We start from the raw sequence: 21,833 nt of genomic DNA on the forward strand, positions 1-21,833 counted from the left end.
GCCTTCTGGGATTTTGATTGGATTGCTTTGAATCTATACAATTTGGGGAGAATTTGTATGGTAACAATAGTGAGTCTTTGGATTCACAAGCATAGTATATCTTTCCATTTATGAAGTTGTTCTTCAGTTTCTCTCGGCAACATTTTTTAGGTTTCACTAAACATATCTGGCACATATTTTGTTGAATTTTTCAAATATTTCAGTTTTTATGCTACTGCTAGAGTATAAATGACTTTTCTTGTAGCTTTTCGGAAATATAGTTGATATACAATAAATCATTTAAAATGTACAATTTGCCATGTTTTGGCATCTGTATACACCATTACCCCAATTAAAATAATGAACATATCCATTTCCCCTAAAAGTTTTTTTGAACCCCTCTGTTATTCATCCCTCCTGCCCTTTATAGCCTGACCCTCCCCACTTACTTTCCAGACAACCACTGATCTTTCTATCTCTAATATTAGTTTGTACTTTCTAGGATTATATATATATATATATATATATATAATTATATATATATATATAATTCATTAGCTCTGCATAATTACTTTGCTTCATTAGCTCAGCATAATTACTTTGAAAAATGTCCATGCTATTGCATTTATCAATAGTTACTTCTTACCTCTTACTGAGCCATACTCTACTCTATGGATGTATCACAATGTTTATCCAGTCAACTGTTGATAGACATTGTTTTATGTTCTCTAGTTTTTGCCTATTACAAATAAAAGCTGCTTTGGATATTAGTGTACAAGTATTTGTGCAGATACATATTCTCATTTCTCTAGGGTAAATCCCCATGGGAAGAATGGTTGGTCATATAGTAGCTGTATGTTTAACATTTTAAACTCCAAACTGTTTGCCAAAATGGATGTAACCAGATTATGGATCACAGTAAAGTGGAAGGGCATACAGGCCAGAATAATCTTTTTTATCTTTTCATATGTGTATTGGCAAGGCAGTTTTGTCTATTCACCAAATGTTACTGAATTAACTACTGAATTCAATGAACTGGGTTAGGAACAGAGGGTATAGCAATGAATAAGATAGCCATGGTTCTTGCCCTTTGCTGCTTAATTCTAGAAGGAAAAAAAGATATTATAACAACATAGTTCACAATTATTGCTCACAAAGAGGTACAGAGTACTCTGAACCCAACTAGACTGGGGACTCTGAAAGCTTCTTTGAAATAGTATCAGCTGAGCTCAGTGTTGAAGGATGGGCAGAGATTAACAAGACGGATATAATTCCGAGTGACTGTGATTACACCAAAAAGTAGTAGTTCTGGGTTCCCATATAGCTCCCCTAAGATGAAAATATTTACTTATTTATTCCCTTAATCAGTCAAGCCTGCTCCCAATTCCTGCATGAAAATCAACCCTAGGCTTCAGCATAAAAAGCAGGATTCAGGAGCATCATGGTCTTTTGTCTTTTGATTCAACACTAAACTGAGTTCCTTCATCAAGACAGAAATGTCCCTTCTGAATAATGAAAACAGTCTCTTTCATGAATCATAATAGAATCCTGAATGGAATAAGGAAAATAGCAGTGGTAGTCATAATGATAACAGCAGCAGCAGTTAACATGGCATCTGTAAAGAGCACAATCTACTGTCCATCACACAGGAAATGTACTTACTGCCCTTTGGTGCTTACATTCTAAAAGGAAAAAAAAGACACCAAACAACACAGTTCACCATTATTTGCTCACAAAGAGGTATAGAGTGCGCTGGACCCAACCTAGATTGGGGAATCCCAATTTCCATGTGGGAGGCACTATGTAGTTTCACCCAATGCACGTGATAACCTCATGAAGTAGATATTGTCACTACCATTTTATGTAACAATGAACTATGATCCAGAGAGGTTAAATAACCTGTCCATCATCATAAACTGGTCAGTGATAGAGCAGGAACTTGGGCGCAGAGGCCCTAAAGCACCAATGGTAGGAGTTCCTAAAAAATGTATTTGTTTTTCTTAGAGTCAAAATAATTTTGTGACAGGCAAATGATATGCTGATGGCTGTTAAGTACTACTTCTGAGGAACACTGATCTCTGGCAAATGTAACAGTAAAATCCTCAGGGAAGACAGCACGTTGTCAAAAAAATCATTTCATTTTAATCTTAATTCTTCCACTGATTAGCTGTGTGACTATAGGCAGGTTATCTAACCTAAAGAGTCTCAGTACAGAATGAGAAAAATGTACCTGCTTTGCAGGCCTGGGGCAAGATCATAAGTAATGTATGGAAACACTCAGGATGTTGACAGGAACATAGTCAATTGTATAAAAGTTGTATCAAAGCTGTTCCTTCCATAGCATCTGGAGATACTAATGGAGATAAGACTGCTTTCTGATTTCACTCTTCTAATAATTACTTCTTTAGAGATAATACGGAATCAAACACAAGTAATCAGAGGAAAGAGGTAAAGATGCAAGATCAGTCCCTTTAAGTTCTGCAAAACTTCCTTTCATTAACATACTCTAAGTTGCTTAAAACAAACTCAGGGTTGAAAGAAATCCTAGGAAACCATTCAGCCCACCCTTCTTTTAGTAGTCTTCCTTTAGACCAACAGAAAATACTAAAGAGACAGCACTCTGTCCATCTTGGCCATGTCATTTGGAACACTCCTTTTTTCCACCTCGCTTTTACCACAAAAATAAACACATGGCTAGAGTTTGAAGCCATTATATGCAATGAAGAGAGAAATCACTGGCAAAAAAAAAAAAAAAAATTAGTCTTTTGCCATGACTTGGCCAGAAAAACAAGCAGGCAATTTGTTTTAAAAATGGGAATAATCGTATACTAAATATCATCCAACACCCTTGACACTATGCTGTAAAAGTCATCTCCTATGAATAAAAATAAATCCAAAAAGATGAATGTGTGTTTTATTAGCTACTCTCAAGCCTTTCATTGGCCAATAACTATATCACCCGGGGCATCGCACATCAATCTATTTCATAACAATTTCTTTTACACTCAAATGAAGCTACATTTTTTAAAAACTTGGGAAAAACTGAGCTTTTAAGTTTTGGTGGTGGTGATAGTGTTGGGGGGAGCGGATTCATTTTCCTTTCCCTTAAAATCCACCTTCAATTTAAGTGTTTAAAAATAAATTTCTATAATAAATATATGTACTAAATATAGCTTCATTTAAAAAAAAAATTAGGATTTAAGAACCCCCAATTCAACAAATCCTAAGTTAACTAAAGAAAATGCTTACTTCTCTCCCCTTTCCCCGAGCCAGTTAGAGCTAAATGACTTGAACACTCTGCGTGCTTAGGTCTGATACCACCTCTACCGGCAGCCGCAGGTCTTCGCCTGTCGTCATCATGCATCTCACGTACACTCTGACAGGGCCCATCAATTCCTATTGCTTTTCACCAGGCCTGGACTCTGGCACTTTCCCCTGGGGAGACCTTTACTGGTCTCCATACTTAACCCTTGAACCCAGCCTAATCCATCAGCCTCAGTGAATAAACGGTGATAGGGAATGTTTCTCCCTAAAGACAGGCAGCCAGCCTCTCCACTTAAAACTCAGAAAGAAAGCCATCAACAGGGTCTGCTTTGTTTGTCAGTGTCGCCAGCGTCTTCACTTATTGATGTTTTTATTGTTGTGGTGCCCAGCTGCTTGAGTCAAGGGAAGTGCTATTCAAGGAGACATCAATTAAGTGCTTGTTAAATGCTATAGATGCTCTTTTGAAATTGTCCCATGGGACTCTCCTTGGGAGTTCCCAAAACCAGTGGAGGGCACAGTTGTCATTCTGGAATAGAATTTCTCCAGCACTTTAAAGAACAGCTTCATAACTCACACCTTTTGGACTCTATCAGAAGATTTGAGAAATTCTGACTTTTAAGAAGGAAATATAATACTCTTTTTTAGGAAAGACAAGCAATCATAGAAAGTAATATTAAACACATAAACACACTGTGTAAAACCTCCTTACCTCATAACCAAATTGCAGCTCATCAGAGGTCAGCATAATGATATCATCATCAATGGCCAGAACAGCTTCCGTCTCGATTTCATCATAAGGGAAGAAACGGTTACTTAACTTGTTTTCAGCAGTCCTCACCACTTTCAGTGGAACCCGGATTTTGGGCCAGAGAGAATCTGGAAAAAGAGAAAAGGTATTTACCATTCTCCTAACTCTTGTAAGGAGATAAAGTAGTAAAAGCATGACATCACAAGTGAGATGGAAGAATCAGCTTGTAGCCATGGCTTTCACCAAATCCAAAAGTATAACTGTGCAAGAGGAGATTCTCGCAGATCCATCTTTATTATAATAAAAAATATATATACCACACATACACACATATAGATACAACATATATACACCCATACAATATATGTGATTACTTCATTCTCAGAATCAAGGCTTTAGTATCAGAACTCTACCCACCTCTGGTAAATACTCTGCAAAATACTTTCAGGTAAGTATATCCTAGCTGAGAACTTGCCTGCAGCTGTGCTAGGACATACAGTGCCTTTGCTGAAGATGTCTGCCCCGATGTGCCCACCTCCATCATGCAATCGAACAGCTTTCAGTGCTGCTAAAAGCCACCCCTCATCAGAGTATGTTTCACTGAATGAGTGTAGCTTCCTGAACTCAGCACTGTATCCCTTCTCCCCAACTCACTAGGTTTGGTTTCTCATAGTGACCAATTTACAAAGTAATTATCAAATTCCTAGGTCCAATTATGTGGGATTTTCTAGTATACTGAAGAAACACCAACCCATAACTTGCCTTACATTTTTTTCCCATTCTACTTTACGAAATGACTGGAGTAATTTGACCACAGGTTCTTTGTTTTAAAATGTTGCATTTGGCATAGCATGAAATTCATACTTCTTTGGTACAGTACCCATGTCCATACACCTCAGAGGGCAGTTTGTTCTTCACACATTTGTCAAACGAGAACAGGAAAGCTAGGTATCATACTGCTTTCAAAAAGTCCACCATGTAATTGTAGAAAAATCTCATTTTTGTGGGTCTTGAAGTCCCAAAGCACTCATGGCCACTCCAAAGTCACCAGACTGAAGAGGGGGAAGATAGAGGGAAAGTCAGTAGGGGAGAAGGCTGTCTTGACTGACTGCAGATAAAATGTTTTACTTCTGCACATGTTGTAGTATAACTGGTTGTAGAGCACATTGTTGGGGTACTCCCAGGGTCTTGGAACAGACCTGTGCAAGTGGGAGGCCCTGTAGTCAAGGAAGGTATTCATAGTCTTAAAATAAACCTGTGGCACAGAGCCTCATAGAGAGTGGTCAACTCCAAAAAGTGTGTTTGGGAAAGGGCTGAATCGGTGACCAAAGAAATAGCCCTATGGGCCATTGTCTTTTCATCAATATCAATAGTTAATTATAGTTTCATTCGTGGCACATAATCGATAAATATCTTTGGAATAATGCATGAACACATGCCTGAAAGACTGGAGGCCTGGGTTCAGCATTATCTATGGGATCTTAAGCAAGTCCATTCTTTTCAGGATAAGGATAAGCAGAGAGAAAGGAAGAAGGAGAACTTTGTTAATCAACTAATATATGCCAGATGCTTTATAGATACACTGTCATCCAATTCTCCTGACAACTTTATGAGGCAGGAATTATTACAAAGTAGTATTTTCATGGCTCAGAGAGGTTCATTAATTCGCCCAGTGATACACAAAAAATAAATGATAAAGCTAGTATTTGAACCTAAGTCTGTTTAGCATTAAAAGACCAAAAAAGAGCTGCAGCTTCAGAATCCCATGTTTCTCTGGATCTGGAACAAAATTAGTAAGGTCTAATCACTTTCTCCAGCAATCACCCTTATTCTTGCTTGATCCCTATTTCACATAAATAAAATCTCTGTCATACATCCACCACTCCCAAATCCTTACAAAACATGAACACATTACAACAGTGGTCCTCAACCTTTTTGGCACCAGGGACCAGTTTTGTGGAAGAAAATGTTTCCATGAATACAGGGTGAGGCCAGGGTAGGGATGATTTTAGGAAGAAACTACTCCACCTCAGATCATCCAGCGTTAGATTCTCATAAGGGGTTCACTACCTAGATCCCTTGCCTGAGCAGTTCACAATAGGGTTCACACCCCAGTGAGAATCTAATGCTGCCACTGATCTGACAGGAGGAGGAGTTCAGGCCTTAATGCTCACATTCCAGCCGCTCACCTCCTGCTGTGCAGCTCCGTTCCTAAGAGGCCACAGATGGCTACAGGTTCCTGGCCCAGGGGTTAGGGACTCCCGCACTGTAACATCTAAAATGAAGGAGGTTATAGCCCTACCTACCAGGCCAGTGGTTTCCAAAACTTTTGATCTCAGAATCCCTTTATGCTCTTAAGAAAATATATAAGCACACATTCCATTAGCTTTGGGAAATGCTGTCACTCATGACATGTAGATTCTGGAGAATCTGTACATTTGTGAGAGAATAAGAGAAGTGGGAAAGAGAAATAATCACTTAGTGTGATTATAAAAATAATTTCCATGTCCTGGATCTCCTGAAAGGATCTCAGGGATGCCCAGGGTACCCAGATGACACTCTGAAATCTGCTGAGTTAGATTTTGTTCAGATTTGGGTACCGCAACATTACGAGAAGTACCAACAGGCCCAGAAAATAGTTGGGAAGAAATAACAAGGACAGTGCAGGCATCTGTATTCAGGCTTTCTATAGAATGCCTACAGAAATTAAGCGTGCCGCTTAAAACTTTATTGCCTCTCAGTTTCAACTGCGGTCTTCATTGCCCTGTTAGTGATAGCTGAACTGGACCCTGTGAACACCTCTCCTTTGGCAGCTGGCATGGTTTTACCTGTGCCAGTACAGGGCACCGAAGGGCCAGTGCAGCGCATGGGGATGGCTTTCTTCCTGGGTCTGGTATGCCTTTTTTACTTCTTGCTCCATTAGTGCCTGGCCAGCAGGCAGGCAGGCAGGGGCACTTGTCTCCAGCAAGTGTAAGTAGCACCTCTTCCCTGGGGCACCTTGCCAGCAGGTTCTAGCATACCCCAACCTGCTTCCCAGTGAATTTAACAGCACCCCTGCAGGCAGCTTCCAGAAAGTTCTGTGGATGCCCCACCAGCAACTCAGCCAAAATTCTCCCTGTGGGTAGTTCCAGGTGAGCTCTACCAAAGCCCTAGCCAGTTTCCCAGCAAGTTCAATAACATTCCCGGGGCAGCTTCCTGTCGAACTCTGTGTGTATACAAGGGCATGACTGGGTTTCCTGCTTGTCAACTTCAGCCTGCGGCATCTCAGCAAACTTTCCTAACCCAGTGGATGACAGCCCTACTCTCCCCAGCAAGGTGTGAATCTCACCTCTAGCTGGGGAAGGGGCTCTTCCAAGTTTATTTCCTGTAATCTTCAGAGTTCTCTTTACCCTTTAGCAGGCAAATCCTGTTACTAGTTAATAATTCATACTAAATTTTTCCTGTTCAAATTATCATGTGGTTTCTGTCTCCTAAATGAACCTTGACTAATATTCTTGGAATATCAGAAAGCTTATCGAATGAAAAGGGAATTGTTCTCTATGGCCTTTAGAGTTAGAAGCATGACAAATGGAAGGGTGGAAGCTACAGGGAAACTGATTTAGACTCAAAATGTGTAAAAACTTCCTGATGGTATAAACTATTCTAAGATATATTGCCTTCAGCAGCACAATGTGCCCTTTTACTTAAAATGCACTAACTTAGGTCAGATTTCTACTTGACATCAGGTGGAAACTAAACACGATGCCTCTGTGGCCTTAGGATTCCATGAGGCAGCTAAACATCACAGAAAGAAAACAGTCTTTGGAAACAGCTTCAGATGCCAGGTCTACCACTTACTTGTCATGCGACCTTGAACAAGTTAAATACTCTGAGCCTGCTTCTTCAACTGTGAAGAAGGAATAATGAGACCATCTTGATATGACTGAATGTGAGGATGAATGGGGATGCATTTAGCAACACAGTGCCCAGTACACTGTAGGCAGTCACTAAATGTTAGCCGTGCTTTCTCTGGAAAGTCTGTGTCTACCTACAGAACCAGAGAATCTTGTTGAACCCTAGGTAGCAGTGGCAAAGTGGTACATTTGAGATCCGGTACATCACCCAGACAACCCAGTGGTATACCCCGCTGAGGCCTTCCATGTCCACTTTTAGAGAAGCAAAATCCCTGCCATGAATCCTTTAAACTCTCACACACTAATAAAACAAAAGAACATGGAATTTTGGTCATGCTAATTCCACAAGGCAACAAACAGCTCCTCTTCCCACTATGCAGAAAAACTAAGCTAGCTGCTTTATAAAGTGTAAGTCCAGACTCCATCCAGTGTAGAGGCATATTTATATGGACTTACACTTGAGGAATGTGTATAGCACATTCAACCCACAGACAGCTTTCCACGCTGTTTACCTATATATGTCCAAAGCATTACTTGAGACAATGTCCACAAAGAACTAACTTGCCCCTGTAAAGTCTTTGATGGGGAAGTTTTAGAGAGTGATGAAGACTCAGGAGGATGATATGGGGTGCAGGTAGAAATTCAGAATGAATTATGGCTTTTTAAGATGTATGGTTACTTTTCCCTGTTGCGAGTTAGGTTTGGATAGCCAAAAGTTGGCTTTGGCAAAAGGCTCCATTTCGGTGATCAGCTATCTACGGACCATCAATAGCACCTGACGGGACTCTAAACAGAATTCCCAGTTTCATGTTTTCCCTTTGTCAAATTAAACGGCCTCCGTGAAAGACAAGAACCATTCTCTCAGGCTTCTGACAGTATCCCTTTTGTGGAGGCCAGAGATGAGAGGGCAGCAACCAAAGAACAAGCATTAAAATTACACCCTGTCCTTAAAACAGATAATACTGATATGGAATTTTGATTCTGAAAAGGTAACCTTTAAAAAAAACTAGGAATGAAGCAGTAGAAGGAGAAGGGAACATGAGGTAGGAAAGAAAAATCTATGCGAAAAGAAGTTTTTTCCTTCCCGTCAGTCTTTTGAAAAAAAAAAAAAAATAAAAAAAAAAAACAGATTTACTTTTCTGTGTCTCTGAGCCCCTGACAAGGATCTAGTTCTTCTACATGATCCCAAATCAAAGAACTGACAACATATGATGATTTTCCTGCAACTAAATGGTAATCTAAATAGACATGGGGGGGCTTAGTGTAAAGGGCGTGAGCTTCGGATCTAGAAAGATCTGTGTTGATTTCTGACAAATTGCTCATCTGAGTTTCATTTTTCTTAGTTTTGCAAAATGGGGATAGTAATAGCTTCCTTGCAGGCTTGTACTAAGATAGAGGTAATAAGCATGTAGCACAGTTCCTATTCCTGGATTAAAAAGGTATACAATATGGTTATATCATGATCATCTTCACAAGTGGATTCTTGTGAAGTCCTATGAACTTCACTTCTCTACTGATAACAGGAAGAGGTCTAGACAGAAGGATATGGGGACGATTTCTAGAATGCAGACAGAAACTGTGTCACAGCTAGAAACCTTCAGGCCCAAATACGATTGCTTAGCCTAACTGGGGTCCTTTTTCCTTATGCTTTAAACTTCTAAATGAAACAGCAAGCCCTTGTATCTTATGTCTCATCCTGTGAACCTATAACAGACAAAATAGAAATGTCACCTCCCATTCATACAAAGTAGCCTGAAAAATATGATTTTTCAAACGCATTGCAGAATTTATGAAAAACAAACAGCTGAGCCAGGTGACCTGATAACTTCACAGTATGAGCTTCAGTCCAGCTCAAAGGAGAAAAAGAACTCCTTGTGTTAAGGATTTCGTTTTTCAAGTATATTGATTAACGGTTTTCTCCATGTTGGATGCCAAGAGAAATGTGAGCAAAGACATTTTTCTCCAACTTGGCAAAGGTACTGCAAAATGGTCAGGTTGATGGAAGATGACCCTGAGTCCATCCTGCCAATCACTAGCATAACTACAACCACAGATTCACAAAATAAATTATCAGATTATCTCCATACAAACCTTAAGCCCACTTCAGAATTGCCTGAGTTCCTGGTGTCCAGCTGGACTCATGACCCAATTCTCCACAGTCCGAGAACTCCGCTCAAAAGGAGGGTGCCTGCTGCTTTTGTTCCCTTGTTGGCCATCCTGGGTTGCTGACATGCTCAGCCACACCCACCCTGCCTGTGAAGCACTATGCATATCACAATCTGAAGCTCCTGATTGTGATATGCATATGGGGGGCTCCTGATGTTAACTCAGATTTAAAACTGAAGTCATTTAAAACAGAAGGCTGAGTTACCCCTGTCTGAAATGCACAAGGCAACAACCTCCTCCAGACCAAGGCCAGGGCCAGACTAAATAACCTCTATATCCATCAAGTTTGAAAATTAAAAACTAGGGAGAGAGAAGGCAGTCTCTTCTGACAAAGCTCAAAACCAATGCGATGAAAGCTCACTGGAAATGTCTATTGCCTAGTCTAAGTATTTACTTAAACTTAAAACCCAGAAATTTGGACTTAAATGTAACCAAAAGAAAAATGTATTTGGTTGGGTTGGAGAAAGCAAAAAAAAGTGGGAAAGTGGGGGTAGATTTCTGCCTACACAAATCTTCCCAGCAGCAGACATGGTAACCACAATATTTATTTTAGCAAATGTAGAGAAAGTAAAAAACATCACTTTTGCCTCTAATATTTCAAAGCCTTGGACTTGCTTTCTCTCTCTCTCTCTATAAATATATATAATATATATGTTACTAATGCTGTATGTAAAAAATCAGATGCATTTGCTGGCATGCAGACCAGAGCTGACAGCCTCATTTACCAACTGAACAAACACCCCGCAGACGATTAAACATGGTTCATGTTCTCCCCAAACAACCACATCGCCAGAGCCAGAGCCCTGACCTAAAAACCACTGTTAGAAAAAAGCTAGTCCAGTCACTACACGTGTCAAAATTAGGGCTTCATCAGTTAAGGGCTCTCTTTCCTCCCTAGAGTCAACATCTTTGAAAAATAAACTAAAGTCTTGGTCATAAAACTAACCACTACATTTTAGCAGGGTCTTACCAAAAATTAAAACTGAACACCCAGCTCCAAAACCTGGGCTCATGCTGCTGCCTTTAGTCGTGCCAGGGTAGAGGCTTAGATCAAGAAGGAAAAAAAATTTCTCCTTTCCCACAGTTTGCAATGATGCCTTCCCGAAAGAAGTGACTCAAATTCACAATAAATAACTCACCTTATGACTAAAGTGGCTAACCAGGGTTTATAAGGAGAAGCCTCTTTGGCATTTAGCATCAGAATTTGCAACTCTGCCTTTCAGGCAGGACTGCAGGAGTGAGCTGTGAGTCTCTCTGAAAGCTGGTGGCCTTTGGATGCAGGAGCAAATATAGGCCTATAACTACCGCAAGACACAACAGGCCATGCCAGACCCAATGAGAGGCCCCCAGCCTTCCTTCTACAAACATGATCTATCCTTTATAAACGAAGGGACAAATTAGTAATGCAATACCACCCAATTCACTTCGCTCTGGAGAACGGCAATTGGTATGAATAAATCCAAGTCAATAATTTCCCTCTCTACATAGTTTCTTATAATTTCCCCTATCTTTTCCATCCTTTCTGTATTCTCATCTTCCCTTCTTAAATGATGCCCACATCTTCCTTTTTCTTTCACCCCTTTCCTTCTCTCTTATTATGTATCAAACAAATAAAATAAAAATCCAGAAAACTGGCCATGTTACAGTGTCGAGAGAGAGAAGAAAATCTTGGCGTAGAAAGTTAATTTCTAAATATCAGGAAATAATATATGAGCTTTATTTAAAATAGCTAGGCCAGGTACAGGTGGCTCACACTTGTAATCCCAGCACTTTGGGAGGCTGAGGTGGGTGAATCACAAGGTAAAGAGATGGAGACCGTCCTGGCCAACATGGTGAAGCCCCGTCTCTACTAAAAATACAAAAATTAGCTGGGCATGATGGTGTGCACCTGTAGTCCCAGCTACTCAGGAGGCTGAGGCAGGAGAATCACTTGAACCCAGGAGGCAGAGGTTACAGTGAGCCAAGATTTCACCACTGCACTCCAGCCTGATGACACAGCGAGATTCCGTCTCAACATAAATAAATAAATAAATAAAATAGCTGTTTTAACTGTGGCTCCCTAAATCTAAAAAGAAAGCATATGATTCTCTCAGAGAACAAACATCCCATGAAGTAAAATCTGTCAATGTCTCTGGAAAAACGAAAGAATTTTCTTGAGGCAAATTCCAATTTGCCTAACAGAGCCAGAAATACAGTCTTCTTCCAGCCTAGTTTCTAGGGTTGACTTTCCCAACTTCAGTATATCCAATTAAAAGAGACTAGCCATAAAAAGTGCAGATACTACTGTCAGGCAATAAACTAGACCTTATCGGTGACAGTGGTGCACATTACTAACTTCAAACTCATTCCTTGGTCTAATCCATCAGAAACTTCCTGGCTTTAATAGGCTATAAATGGCAGGAGCTTTGAAGTCCCTGGGATTAGGATCAGTAATAGACAGACTGAATGAGAAACTAAATGCAGGTGGAACATACTCTGTGCGTCCTGAATTAAAAACAAATCCAATTAATCAAATAGTCCTCAATCCTAGCTGCCAGCCAGTAGATTACAGGGGTGGCCAAGGCAAGGAACAAAGTGATTAAGGAAGAGCCAATGGGAGCTTCTAGTGGTTGCTCCCTTGAAGGACCTGACTTGAAGTCTGGACAGGGTATACTTTGCTGATGACTTTTCCAATCAGAAGTGAGGCCATCCTTTTTTTTTTTTTTTTGAAGGAAAGTACAGTATCAGAGCAGAGATAAGAAAAGAGAAAACTAATGCCTTTTAAACTGAGTTTTCATGTAAACAAATCAGCTGAGATGGCTGCGGGAAGCTGAGATCTGTTTTCCCAAGGCTGATAGCCTTTGATCCTATTGATTCCTAAGCCCTTAAACACTTGTGGCTACAGAGTATGCTAGGGCTTGGAGTTCAATGGGCCACCCTAGAACAAGAATGAGAGGACTGAGAAAAATGGAGTCATGCTGTCTCAGAAATAGCATTGTTATTGACAGAGCAGGAACACTTATTTAAAACAAAGGCTGTGAATAATTTGGCCATCCAAAATCAACCCAGCTGAGAGACGCACTAAGGCCCAAACCAGGCCTCTCCTGAACACACCACTTCCTCACTCTTCTTACCTTCTGGAGGGTTTTTATTCTGATTATTCCAGACGACGAGCAATTTGGATAGACTGGGCACCTTGGACACTTCAGTGATGACCCGGAAGAGGCTCTCTACTCGGTCGTAGGTGAGGACTATGGCGGTGAACCCTTGAGACTGTGGTGGGATCAGTGGGAGGAAGAGTGGATTGCTGACGCTGCCCCACTTCTACAAGAGGACAGATTAACATGGGTCAGAAAAGCAGCTGCAACAATGTGGCTAACCCAACATCGTCAACAAACCCAAAAATGTCAGGCTTGGTGGCTTGTTACCATGACCGATCCTAGAGCTAAGTAACTGTTCAGAAGTCTTCCCCTCCTCAAAATTTGCATGGACTAAGTTTCGCTCTGATATCACTGAAAAAGGAGCTGAGAACTTTTGCAGCTGAGAAGAAAAATTCTGGTTAAACATGACATTAAAGCACACATTTATCTTCATTCCTTCCCGAAACCCAATAAAAAGGCAGTTGATGAACATAAAAGAATCTGCATCTATAAGGACAAAGAGATGGGAGAAAAGACAACAGCTGATGGGCCTATTAAGATATTTCTGAAAGACAGAAAGGGATAGAGAAGGGGTAGCAGAGGAGGAGTGTGAGTGGAGACCTGAGCGACTACCAGGAGGGGAGCCAGCAATAACAAGCAGGCCAACCTGGGAATTCACAGGGCTCAGGAACGAAACTCATCAGATACCTTGTGAAGTAAGAAGAATGGTAAGGTTGAAAACACGAAGACTCTGTTAAAAAATCTGTGTAAGGGGCAGCTAAGAGACCCAGATTCATGAGCACTCCCCCCATGAAGTACTCAGACAGAAATCGATCCTTCCCTCACCCCAGCTGGAGAAGGAAGGTTTCTTCTTGGAGGAAACTGAAGTTCTAGACAGGGAAACACAGGCACAGAGGAGAGGAAAATACAGGCTGAAAAATCTACATTTTAAACAATGGGCCCTACAGCCTTCTTTCCCCTTCAGTGCCCAAAGTGCTGGCAGTCAAGTGGCTAGCTCGGCACCCCAACATCTTACAATGAAGTCCTTCAGGCAACAAGCTGGCCTTCGCACAAATAACTTCTGACCAGCTTTTCAGTGCTTCCCTCTTAATCATGAGCAGATTCTAGAATCACAGACATTTCAAGACCATCTTCAGCATGAATGACAGAAACCAAACGACTGAAGAAACAAAGGAATTTAGAAGTAACAGAAACAATAGAAGAAGCAGAAGGAAACTAAAACAGCATCAACAACAAATTGTATCCGCCAGGAGATGAGATTCTTCATCCATGAAATAAAAATGAATTGCTATTTTTATTTTAAAAGCTCTATCAAAGAATAGGAACAACTCTTGCACATTAAAAATATAATAATTTAAATCATTTTTAAAGGGCAGGATTGCTACCTGGTTGGTCCTGCCAGTGGGGGGAAATAAAGGTCAGGATTGCAAGATAAACATCACAAAATATTCCAGACTGATAAATAAAAACGCAGAGATGAAAAATAAGGACAGAAAAAAATAAGAAAATCTGGGAGGTCCAACATTCATTTAATAGCCGATTCCAGAAAAGAAAACACAAACTATGGGATAAATAAATCTATCAAAGAAATTAAAGACTTTCTCAGTACATAAGATTTAAGAGGCATGAATTTTCAGATTGCAAAGGATTAAAAGAAGTAGCACAGTGAATTTTTTAAAAAGACAAAAATAAATAACCACTGCCATATCACAGTGCATATTTCTGAACACAGAGAATAAAGAGAAAGTGCTCACAATGAGTGAAAATAGGTGATAAGCATGTGAGTTCAACATACAATTCTCAAAACTTAAATGTTTTCAAAATAAAGTTTAAAAAGTAACAAAAGAAATTCAATCTCTCTGCTACCATTAAAATATTAAATAGTTTTAATACAGCAATGTAAGCAAAAATATTTTTGTACTGATAAAAATTAAAATTATTTAAATGTTCTTATATTTTATACTAGCATTATTAGGATACGATTCATTTACCATACAATGCACCCACTTAAATCATATAATGGTTTTGGTATATTACATTGTTCACTTTTTTAAATTGTGGGAAAATATACATAATATGAAATTGGCCACTTTAACCATTGTTAAGTGTGTAATTCAGTGGCATTAGTTACATTCATATTCATATGTTATCACGCAAAAAGCCCAGGACTGAACTCTATCTTTGCCAGAAGACTGAGTATGAAATGTCCTATCTGCTATTACGGCTGCCGTTTACTTCCCTAGTCTTTTATACTCAGGGATCCCCAAGGTCCCCTATCAATCTCATCCGTATCACTGATGGACACCCATCACCACCTTTGTGACAACGGCTGTCTGCCAGATGTAACAGTGTGGGATGAGAAGTGTACACAAACACGTGGAATACACATGGGATGGGAACTCCAAGAAGCTGAATGAGATTCCTTGGGTCCTAATGTAATCAGGATATTAAAGCCAAAATGTCCACAACATGCTATAATTGGATTTCGCAACCAAGAGACACAATAGGAAAGACATCTTTTCACTGTTGACCTTCTGTCCATGACATCACACTTTGACATTAAGCTTAGGAAGGAAGCCGTCTTAGGAAGGTGCCTGGATTTTAGTATTTGTACCTTAGAACTCATTATATTTCTAGAAATCTTTTTGAGTTTTCTACTCCAAATTTTATTCTTCATCTCTTCCTGACCTTTATGGAAACTGAAGTCAGAAAGTAGCCCTATATTTAAGTCATTATTAATCTCCAGGGATGGTTTATGGTCTATGTGCCATCAGCATCCCCAACCCACTCATCTAACCCTCTTGACAAAATACTCACTAATGCCTGCTTGAAAAACACCATTTAAGTGGAAAAGAAACAAAGAAACAAAAAGATTCTTTTTAAAAAGTGTATACATATATGGGTTTTTTTGAGACGGAGTTTTGCTCTTGTTGCCCAGGCTGGAGTGCAATGGCATGATCTCAGCTTAAGACAACTTCTGCCTCCTGGGATCAAGCAACTCTCCTGCCTCAGCCTCCCAAGTAGCTGGGATTTACAGGCATGTGCCACCACACCTGTATAATTTTGTATTTTTAGTAGAGATGAGGTTTCTCCATGTTGGTTAGGCTGGTCTTGAACTCCTGACCTCAAGTGATACACCTACCTCTGCCTCCCAAAGTGCTGGGATTATAGGTGTGAGCCACCGCAACAGGCCACAAAATAATTTAATGTGTGATATTAAAACAGTCAAGATTTACTGAGTACTTACTAAGTGCAAAGCACTGTGCTTTACATGTATTAGCTCATTAGATATTCACAGCAACCCCCAAGATAGATATGGTTATTGTTCTCATTTTACAGATGAGGAAACGTAGAACTAGAAATAGCAAATGATGTTCAAGGCTATATAACCTGTAAGTGATGGAACTGAGATACAACTCAAGCAGTCTGATTCCAGAACACCAGGCGGTAATGGTTCACAGCCCTTCCCCACACCCTCCTACACACATGCCCAGACTGGGGATGCATCATTATTTTACAGACTTTGGAAAATGTAAGTGTGGGGAACTCCAGAGTTTGTTACTTCTAGCTCTTTTCTAAGACAAAAATACTAAAAGTTCTTGATCTTTGTTAATAAAATCTGGGCCAATAAGCAAGAACTCACACCAAACACTAAGATTTCAGAGAGTCTATGAAATAAAAACACACCAAATACATAACACTGACACAAAGTGTGCACATAAATTTAAAAAGGTAAATACAGCACTAAAACAGAAGGAAAAACTATTAAAACTCCAACAGAATGAGGTCTGTTCTTTGGGAGAAGCGGGGAGAATGCCAATACACTTAAATGGCTTTATGACATTAAGAGAAGAGGAAAATTCCCTGAGAGATGCAAGGCTTAGATTCGAAAAATGAATGCCTTGGCATTTAAACTGAGGCACCCCTGAAAGGCATCGCAGCTCTAATTTCATGGAGCTGCCAGCGACATGGAGCCAGAGTCGCTGGCAAGACAACAGATCTGGTCTCATCTCACATGCCAGCTCCACTTGGGAATTGGATTGGTAGGGAAGGAGGGAGGACCGGAAGGAATGGTTGGCTGGGAAGTGGACAGTAACTGTTCTTGATGTTCAGTTTTTCCACGCTGCCCACTTGCATCCCAAACAGGGCTTGAGTATAGGGAAGGCCACATGGGGGGTCTGGACAACATGGAAAGGAGCATAAGGAGGACTGGATCTTGCCAGTACTTTCCCTTAAAATCCAGAAGTGGAGAGGAACACAGGAGGTAGTATGTAAGCTTCTGAGCACATATATACTCTGATACAGACTCAATTATTTACTGTAGAACACACCACCAGGGTTAACGCAAATGACTTCAAAATTGAGTTAGCATGTTTGGAGCAGGTTTTGGAATCACAAGTCCTTAATCGGAACCCAGATGCTTTCACTTGCCAGATGCATAGCCTGGGCAAAGTACTTAACCTCTCTTGTACCTCAGTTTCTTTGTCTATAAAAACCATCATATTACTACTACCACCAGCACCTCTCTAGGTAGCATTACTTAACATAAATGAGGTAATATATGTATGGTACTGTCATGTAGAAGCATTCAATAAATGATAGCCAATGATTGATCTTATGTGAGTTTTAATTTCTCTGGGCTTTACTTTCTGTGTGTCTCAAAAGGGGGAAGGAGGTAGCGTAAGCAGTCTTGAGATCTCTTGCAGCACAAGAATTCCAAATGAATTGCAGTACAAGAATCCCAAATGAAATCCTTCTTTCTCCCTCTTTACCTTGCCATGCTTCAGGGTCCTGGTTTACTTGGATTCTCTACCTTTACTTCTTCCTGTCCAAATATACTGTTTTTATTTCCATGTTTTTCTGTTTTCCTTTCTGTTCATTATGTTTTGGCTAACCTGAAAGCTCCATGAAGGCAGGAGCCAGAACACCCACTACTTAGAACAATGCCTAGTTGTTCAATCAAAATTTGTTTTTTAAAGAAGTAAGTTAAACCCAAATGACTCAGGCCTGTTTTATCTGTCCCCCTTATGTATAGATATGAATAGCTGATGTACATTCAGACAACTAAAATTATGAGTTTTGAAATAATTCCCAACCTAGATAACTCATTTTATACATACTTACCAAGAATCTCACTGTGCTGTCATCTGAAGAAGTGTAGGATTTTATAGGGATATTTAACAGAAGGTTTTAATCTGGGCCTTGCCATGTACTAGTCTTGTGACATGTACAGTTCTTTGAGTATCAGTTTCCTCATCTCTAAAGCAGGGATCATGACAGTACCTACCTCCTAGGGTAATAATGATTAAATGAGATTATGTACATAAACATTTAGCAGAGGGCTTAACACAGGACTTTATGAATTACAGTTTAAAGCAAACACAAAATACTTCCACTCTTCTCAATTTGTATTCTTCTTACCTACTAAAACACTGGTATTAGTGATTCAGCAATCATTCCCACTAGCATTATTTCTGGTACTCATTCATTTAGTCAACACTTCCTGAACATACACTATAAGCCTGGAATAGTGTTAAAGATGCAAAGAGGAACACTTTCCTTCCTCTCAAAACACACAAAACCTAGTGGGGAAGACAGCGAGGTAAAAAGACAAATTGCAAGGTAAACTAACAAGTGGTAAACTAACAAGCCGGAAACAAAGAATGAAAAGCAGTCCACAGGTGGAAACATTGAGGTCTACACAGTCACTCTCCCTACCTGGAGATGAGGAGGTCTGAGCAGTGTCTTTAAGAAGCAGGAGAGGGCCGGCCAAAGAAGCGTAGAGGCAAGCTGAGCGGCATGTGCAAAGATTTGCCGACAAGACAGTGAATGATCCAACAACAGGGCACCTCACAGTTTGCTGGGAGAAGGAAGGTCGGAGAGCAGAAATGACAGGAACTCGGGTAATGGCAGGCTAGAGCTCTATCACGAAATGCCTTTAATAATGGAATTCGTTGTTTTTTTTTTAACGTTACACAGCTAGCTTTTTCATTTATTTTGAAACTTTCTTTTCCTGATCATTGTTTTAAATTGACATGGCTACCTTTATGCTCTATTTCAAAGAGTCATAAATAGGAAATGCTGATCTGCAACTAAGCTTCTGTATCAATTGCTTTTCCCTTCCTCAAGCATAATCCCATTTGCCTTTGGAGCTCAGTGACAGCGTGGAGAAAGGCAACTTTAATTGGGGTGTATACATTCACACAGACACTCCACTGCACTAGGGTAAGGTCAGCAAACTAACCCCCAGAGAAAAAAAGCTTACTGGGGAGAAACATTTCAAAAACGGCATTTAGTCACCTCTGAAATACCTTTAAGAACTGACCCCCTGCTGGCTGACCAAAGAGAGTGTCTACAGTCTGGGACCTCTTGACCCCACTTTCTGCAGGAAATCAAGCAAATTTAAACCTCCATAATTTACTCAAGACTGGCTTCTGCCAGGGAAAAGGCAAACAATGCTGGCAATTAACTCTGCTGCCTGATTAAATCTCCATGATGGCAAGATATGGCATAACACCAGGCATCCAGCAACAGAGAGCTGGAGAAGAGGCAAAGCCCATCTATTGCAGCTATGCCTTCAAAACCTTGGTCATCAATGCAATTTTCAAATACACTTGATGAACCCATTCACTCAAAGGTAGGAGGAGATACCAAAAAAACCAGTGTGTATTATTCTGACAATGTTCTGGCCTTTGGCTAAAACGCCTTGCTCACCTCTTGCCCATCCTCCCACCCTTTACTTCTCACTCCTCCAACAATGATTCACTATAGAAGTGCCCATAAGAAACCCTACATTGTTAAATTGCAATCGCATAAAAGTAATCCCAACAGCCTCGAGAACTGTCAGGTCATAATGCCAGTTGTAGACAAGTTCTTTTATTCTGGAAAGCCCTGGTATAAGAGCCAGTAGTGTGCAGACATTAGTGAGAGGGACATGTGGGCTCGGGTTTCAGGATGCCTTGAAGGAAAGGCCTTGGGAGACTAAGCTTAAAGTCACCTACCAGTTCAAAGGGGTTTCCCCTTCAGGAAGAGATTCAAACTCAAGCAACTAGTTGTGCCTTTGGCAATCCCAAACAAAGGAAGTTGCCTGGGCCCTCTCTGCAATCCTGATTTGCTTTGTTGTAGTTGAAAGGTCATGGTAGCTGTATATGAGCCTAACCAAAACCATTCTAGGGTTACCATACAGAAAGCAGAGAAATTCTGATGGTAAAGGAGTGGCCTTTGCTAGCCATTTTGAAATGTTCTTGCTGATGCTATTTAGATTGTGAAATCAAGAGCAAGGAAGACCACATTTTATTACCAACGAAAAGATTCTTTCGGCCTAAAACAAACCAAACTGTAGCACTGAAGAAATCAAGCTGGAATTCAGGATGATCCAAATTTTAATTACTATTCCTCATCATACCAGAGACTTATTGTCACTATGTATAACTTCATGTGAAAATAAGAGAATTCCACAGATATTTAAGTCAACCTATATCTGATTTAAATGAACGTATTTTGCCTAAACAGAAAAATGAGAAGACAGAGAAGAAAGGAAGAGAAGAGGACAGGCTTGTTATACAGAAGCTTTTAAGCCTCTAGTAATAAGAAGCCTTACCTATTCCTACCTTGACAGAAAGGGCAGTTTTCTTGGTTGTTTTGAAGTTATCAACCCTTACCTCAATGTGGTTTCAATTATGAATTACCAGACTAAAAGGGGAAAAAAAGCTTTGATTTATTCTTTTTTGCTCCAATTATGCATGATGTGTTTCCACTGAAGACTTTGAAAAGTATTTCATCATGCCTCTCATCCAGAAGTGGTCAAAGGGCAAAACCAAAAGGAGTTAACCCTTTCATTTCCCCTTTAGGTTCAAAGAGACTCCCTATCAATGGATATAGGACAAGGCCTTTGAAGCAGAGCAATGAAAGAGTTAAACATTAGCATCATGTTACTAACGTGCATAAGGGTGGTGTCCCTTGTCCAAAATGGTGAGATGATATTTATGTTAATGGTTACTGGGAGATTTGAAAAGGGGCAATCAGTAATGCGGTCCACTTTGCCTTAACCATTAAACCTCTACAGCCCCAAATACCCACAGCACAACACTCTACCAGCCAGGCACATGCTGACTCGCAGAACTAGAGAATTACAGAGACTTAACAATGTCTTCAAGTAACATCTCTTAGCTCAAGAGAGAAAAACTTTGGGGACAAATCTGAAGTTTACTTGATGCATCATGTCTCTTTCATTTCACTCTCAAATAATAAGTGATATGGTTTGAATTTGTGTTCCCGCTTAAATCTCACCTTGAATCGTAATCCCCAGTGTCGGCGGAGGGGCCTGGTGGAATGTAAATGAATCATGGGGGTGGATCTCCCTTTTACTGTTCTCATGACAGTGAGTGAGTTCTCCCAAGATCTGGTTGTTTAAAAGTGTATAATACTTCCCCTTTCTCTCTTCCTCCTGCTCCAGCTATGTAAAACACAGCAGCTTCCCTTTTGCCTTCCACCATGACTGTAAGTTTCCTGAAGTTTCCCCAGAAGCAGAAGCCTGTACAGCCTGCAGAAATGAGAGCCAGTTAAACCTCTTTTCTTTATAAATTATCCAGTCTCAGGTAATTCTCCATAGCAATGTGACAACAGACTTAATACAATAACTGC

At 40.2% G+C, this 21,833-nt stretch overlaps 1 protein-coding gene across 2 annotated transcripts in view; it reads right to left on the minus strand.

Moving 5' to 3' along the window:
* EXT2 (exostosin glycosyltransferase 2) overlaps window positions 1–21,833 on the minus strand; it is a 162,109-nt gene that overhangs the window by 32,461 nt on the left and 107,815 nt on the right. For both annotated transcript variants that reach the window (XM_032283534.1, XM_032283535.1), the window contains 2 exons: window positions 13,164–13,353; window positions 3,953–4,119 (listed from right to left, as the gene is read on the minus strand). In XM_032283534.1, the coding sequence (XP_032139425.1) occupies window positions 3,953–4,119; window positions 13,164–13,353 (357 nt within the window). The remainder of the gene's footprint in view (window positions 1–3,952; window positions 4,120–13,163; window positions 13,354–21,833) is intronic.

The sequence above is a fragment of the Sapajus apella genome, unplaced genomic scaffold, assembly GCF_009761245.1.
Source record: "Sapajus apella isolate SASKATOON/1434 unplaced genomic scaffold, GSC_monkey_1.0 scaffold14, whole genome shotgun sequence".
Taxonomy (NCBI): domain Eukaryota; kingdom Metazoa; phylum Chordata; class Mammalia; order Primates; family Cebidae; genus Sapajus; species Sapajus apella.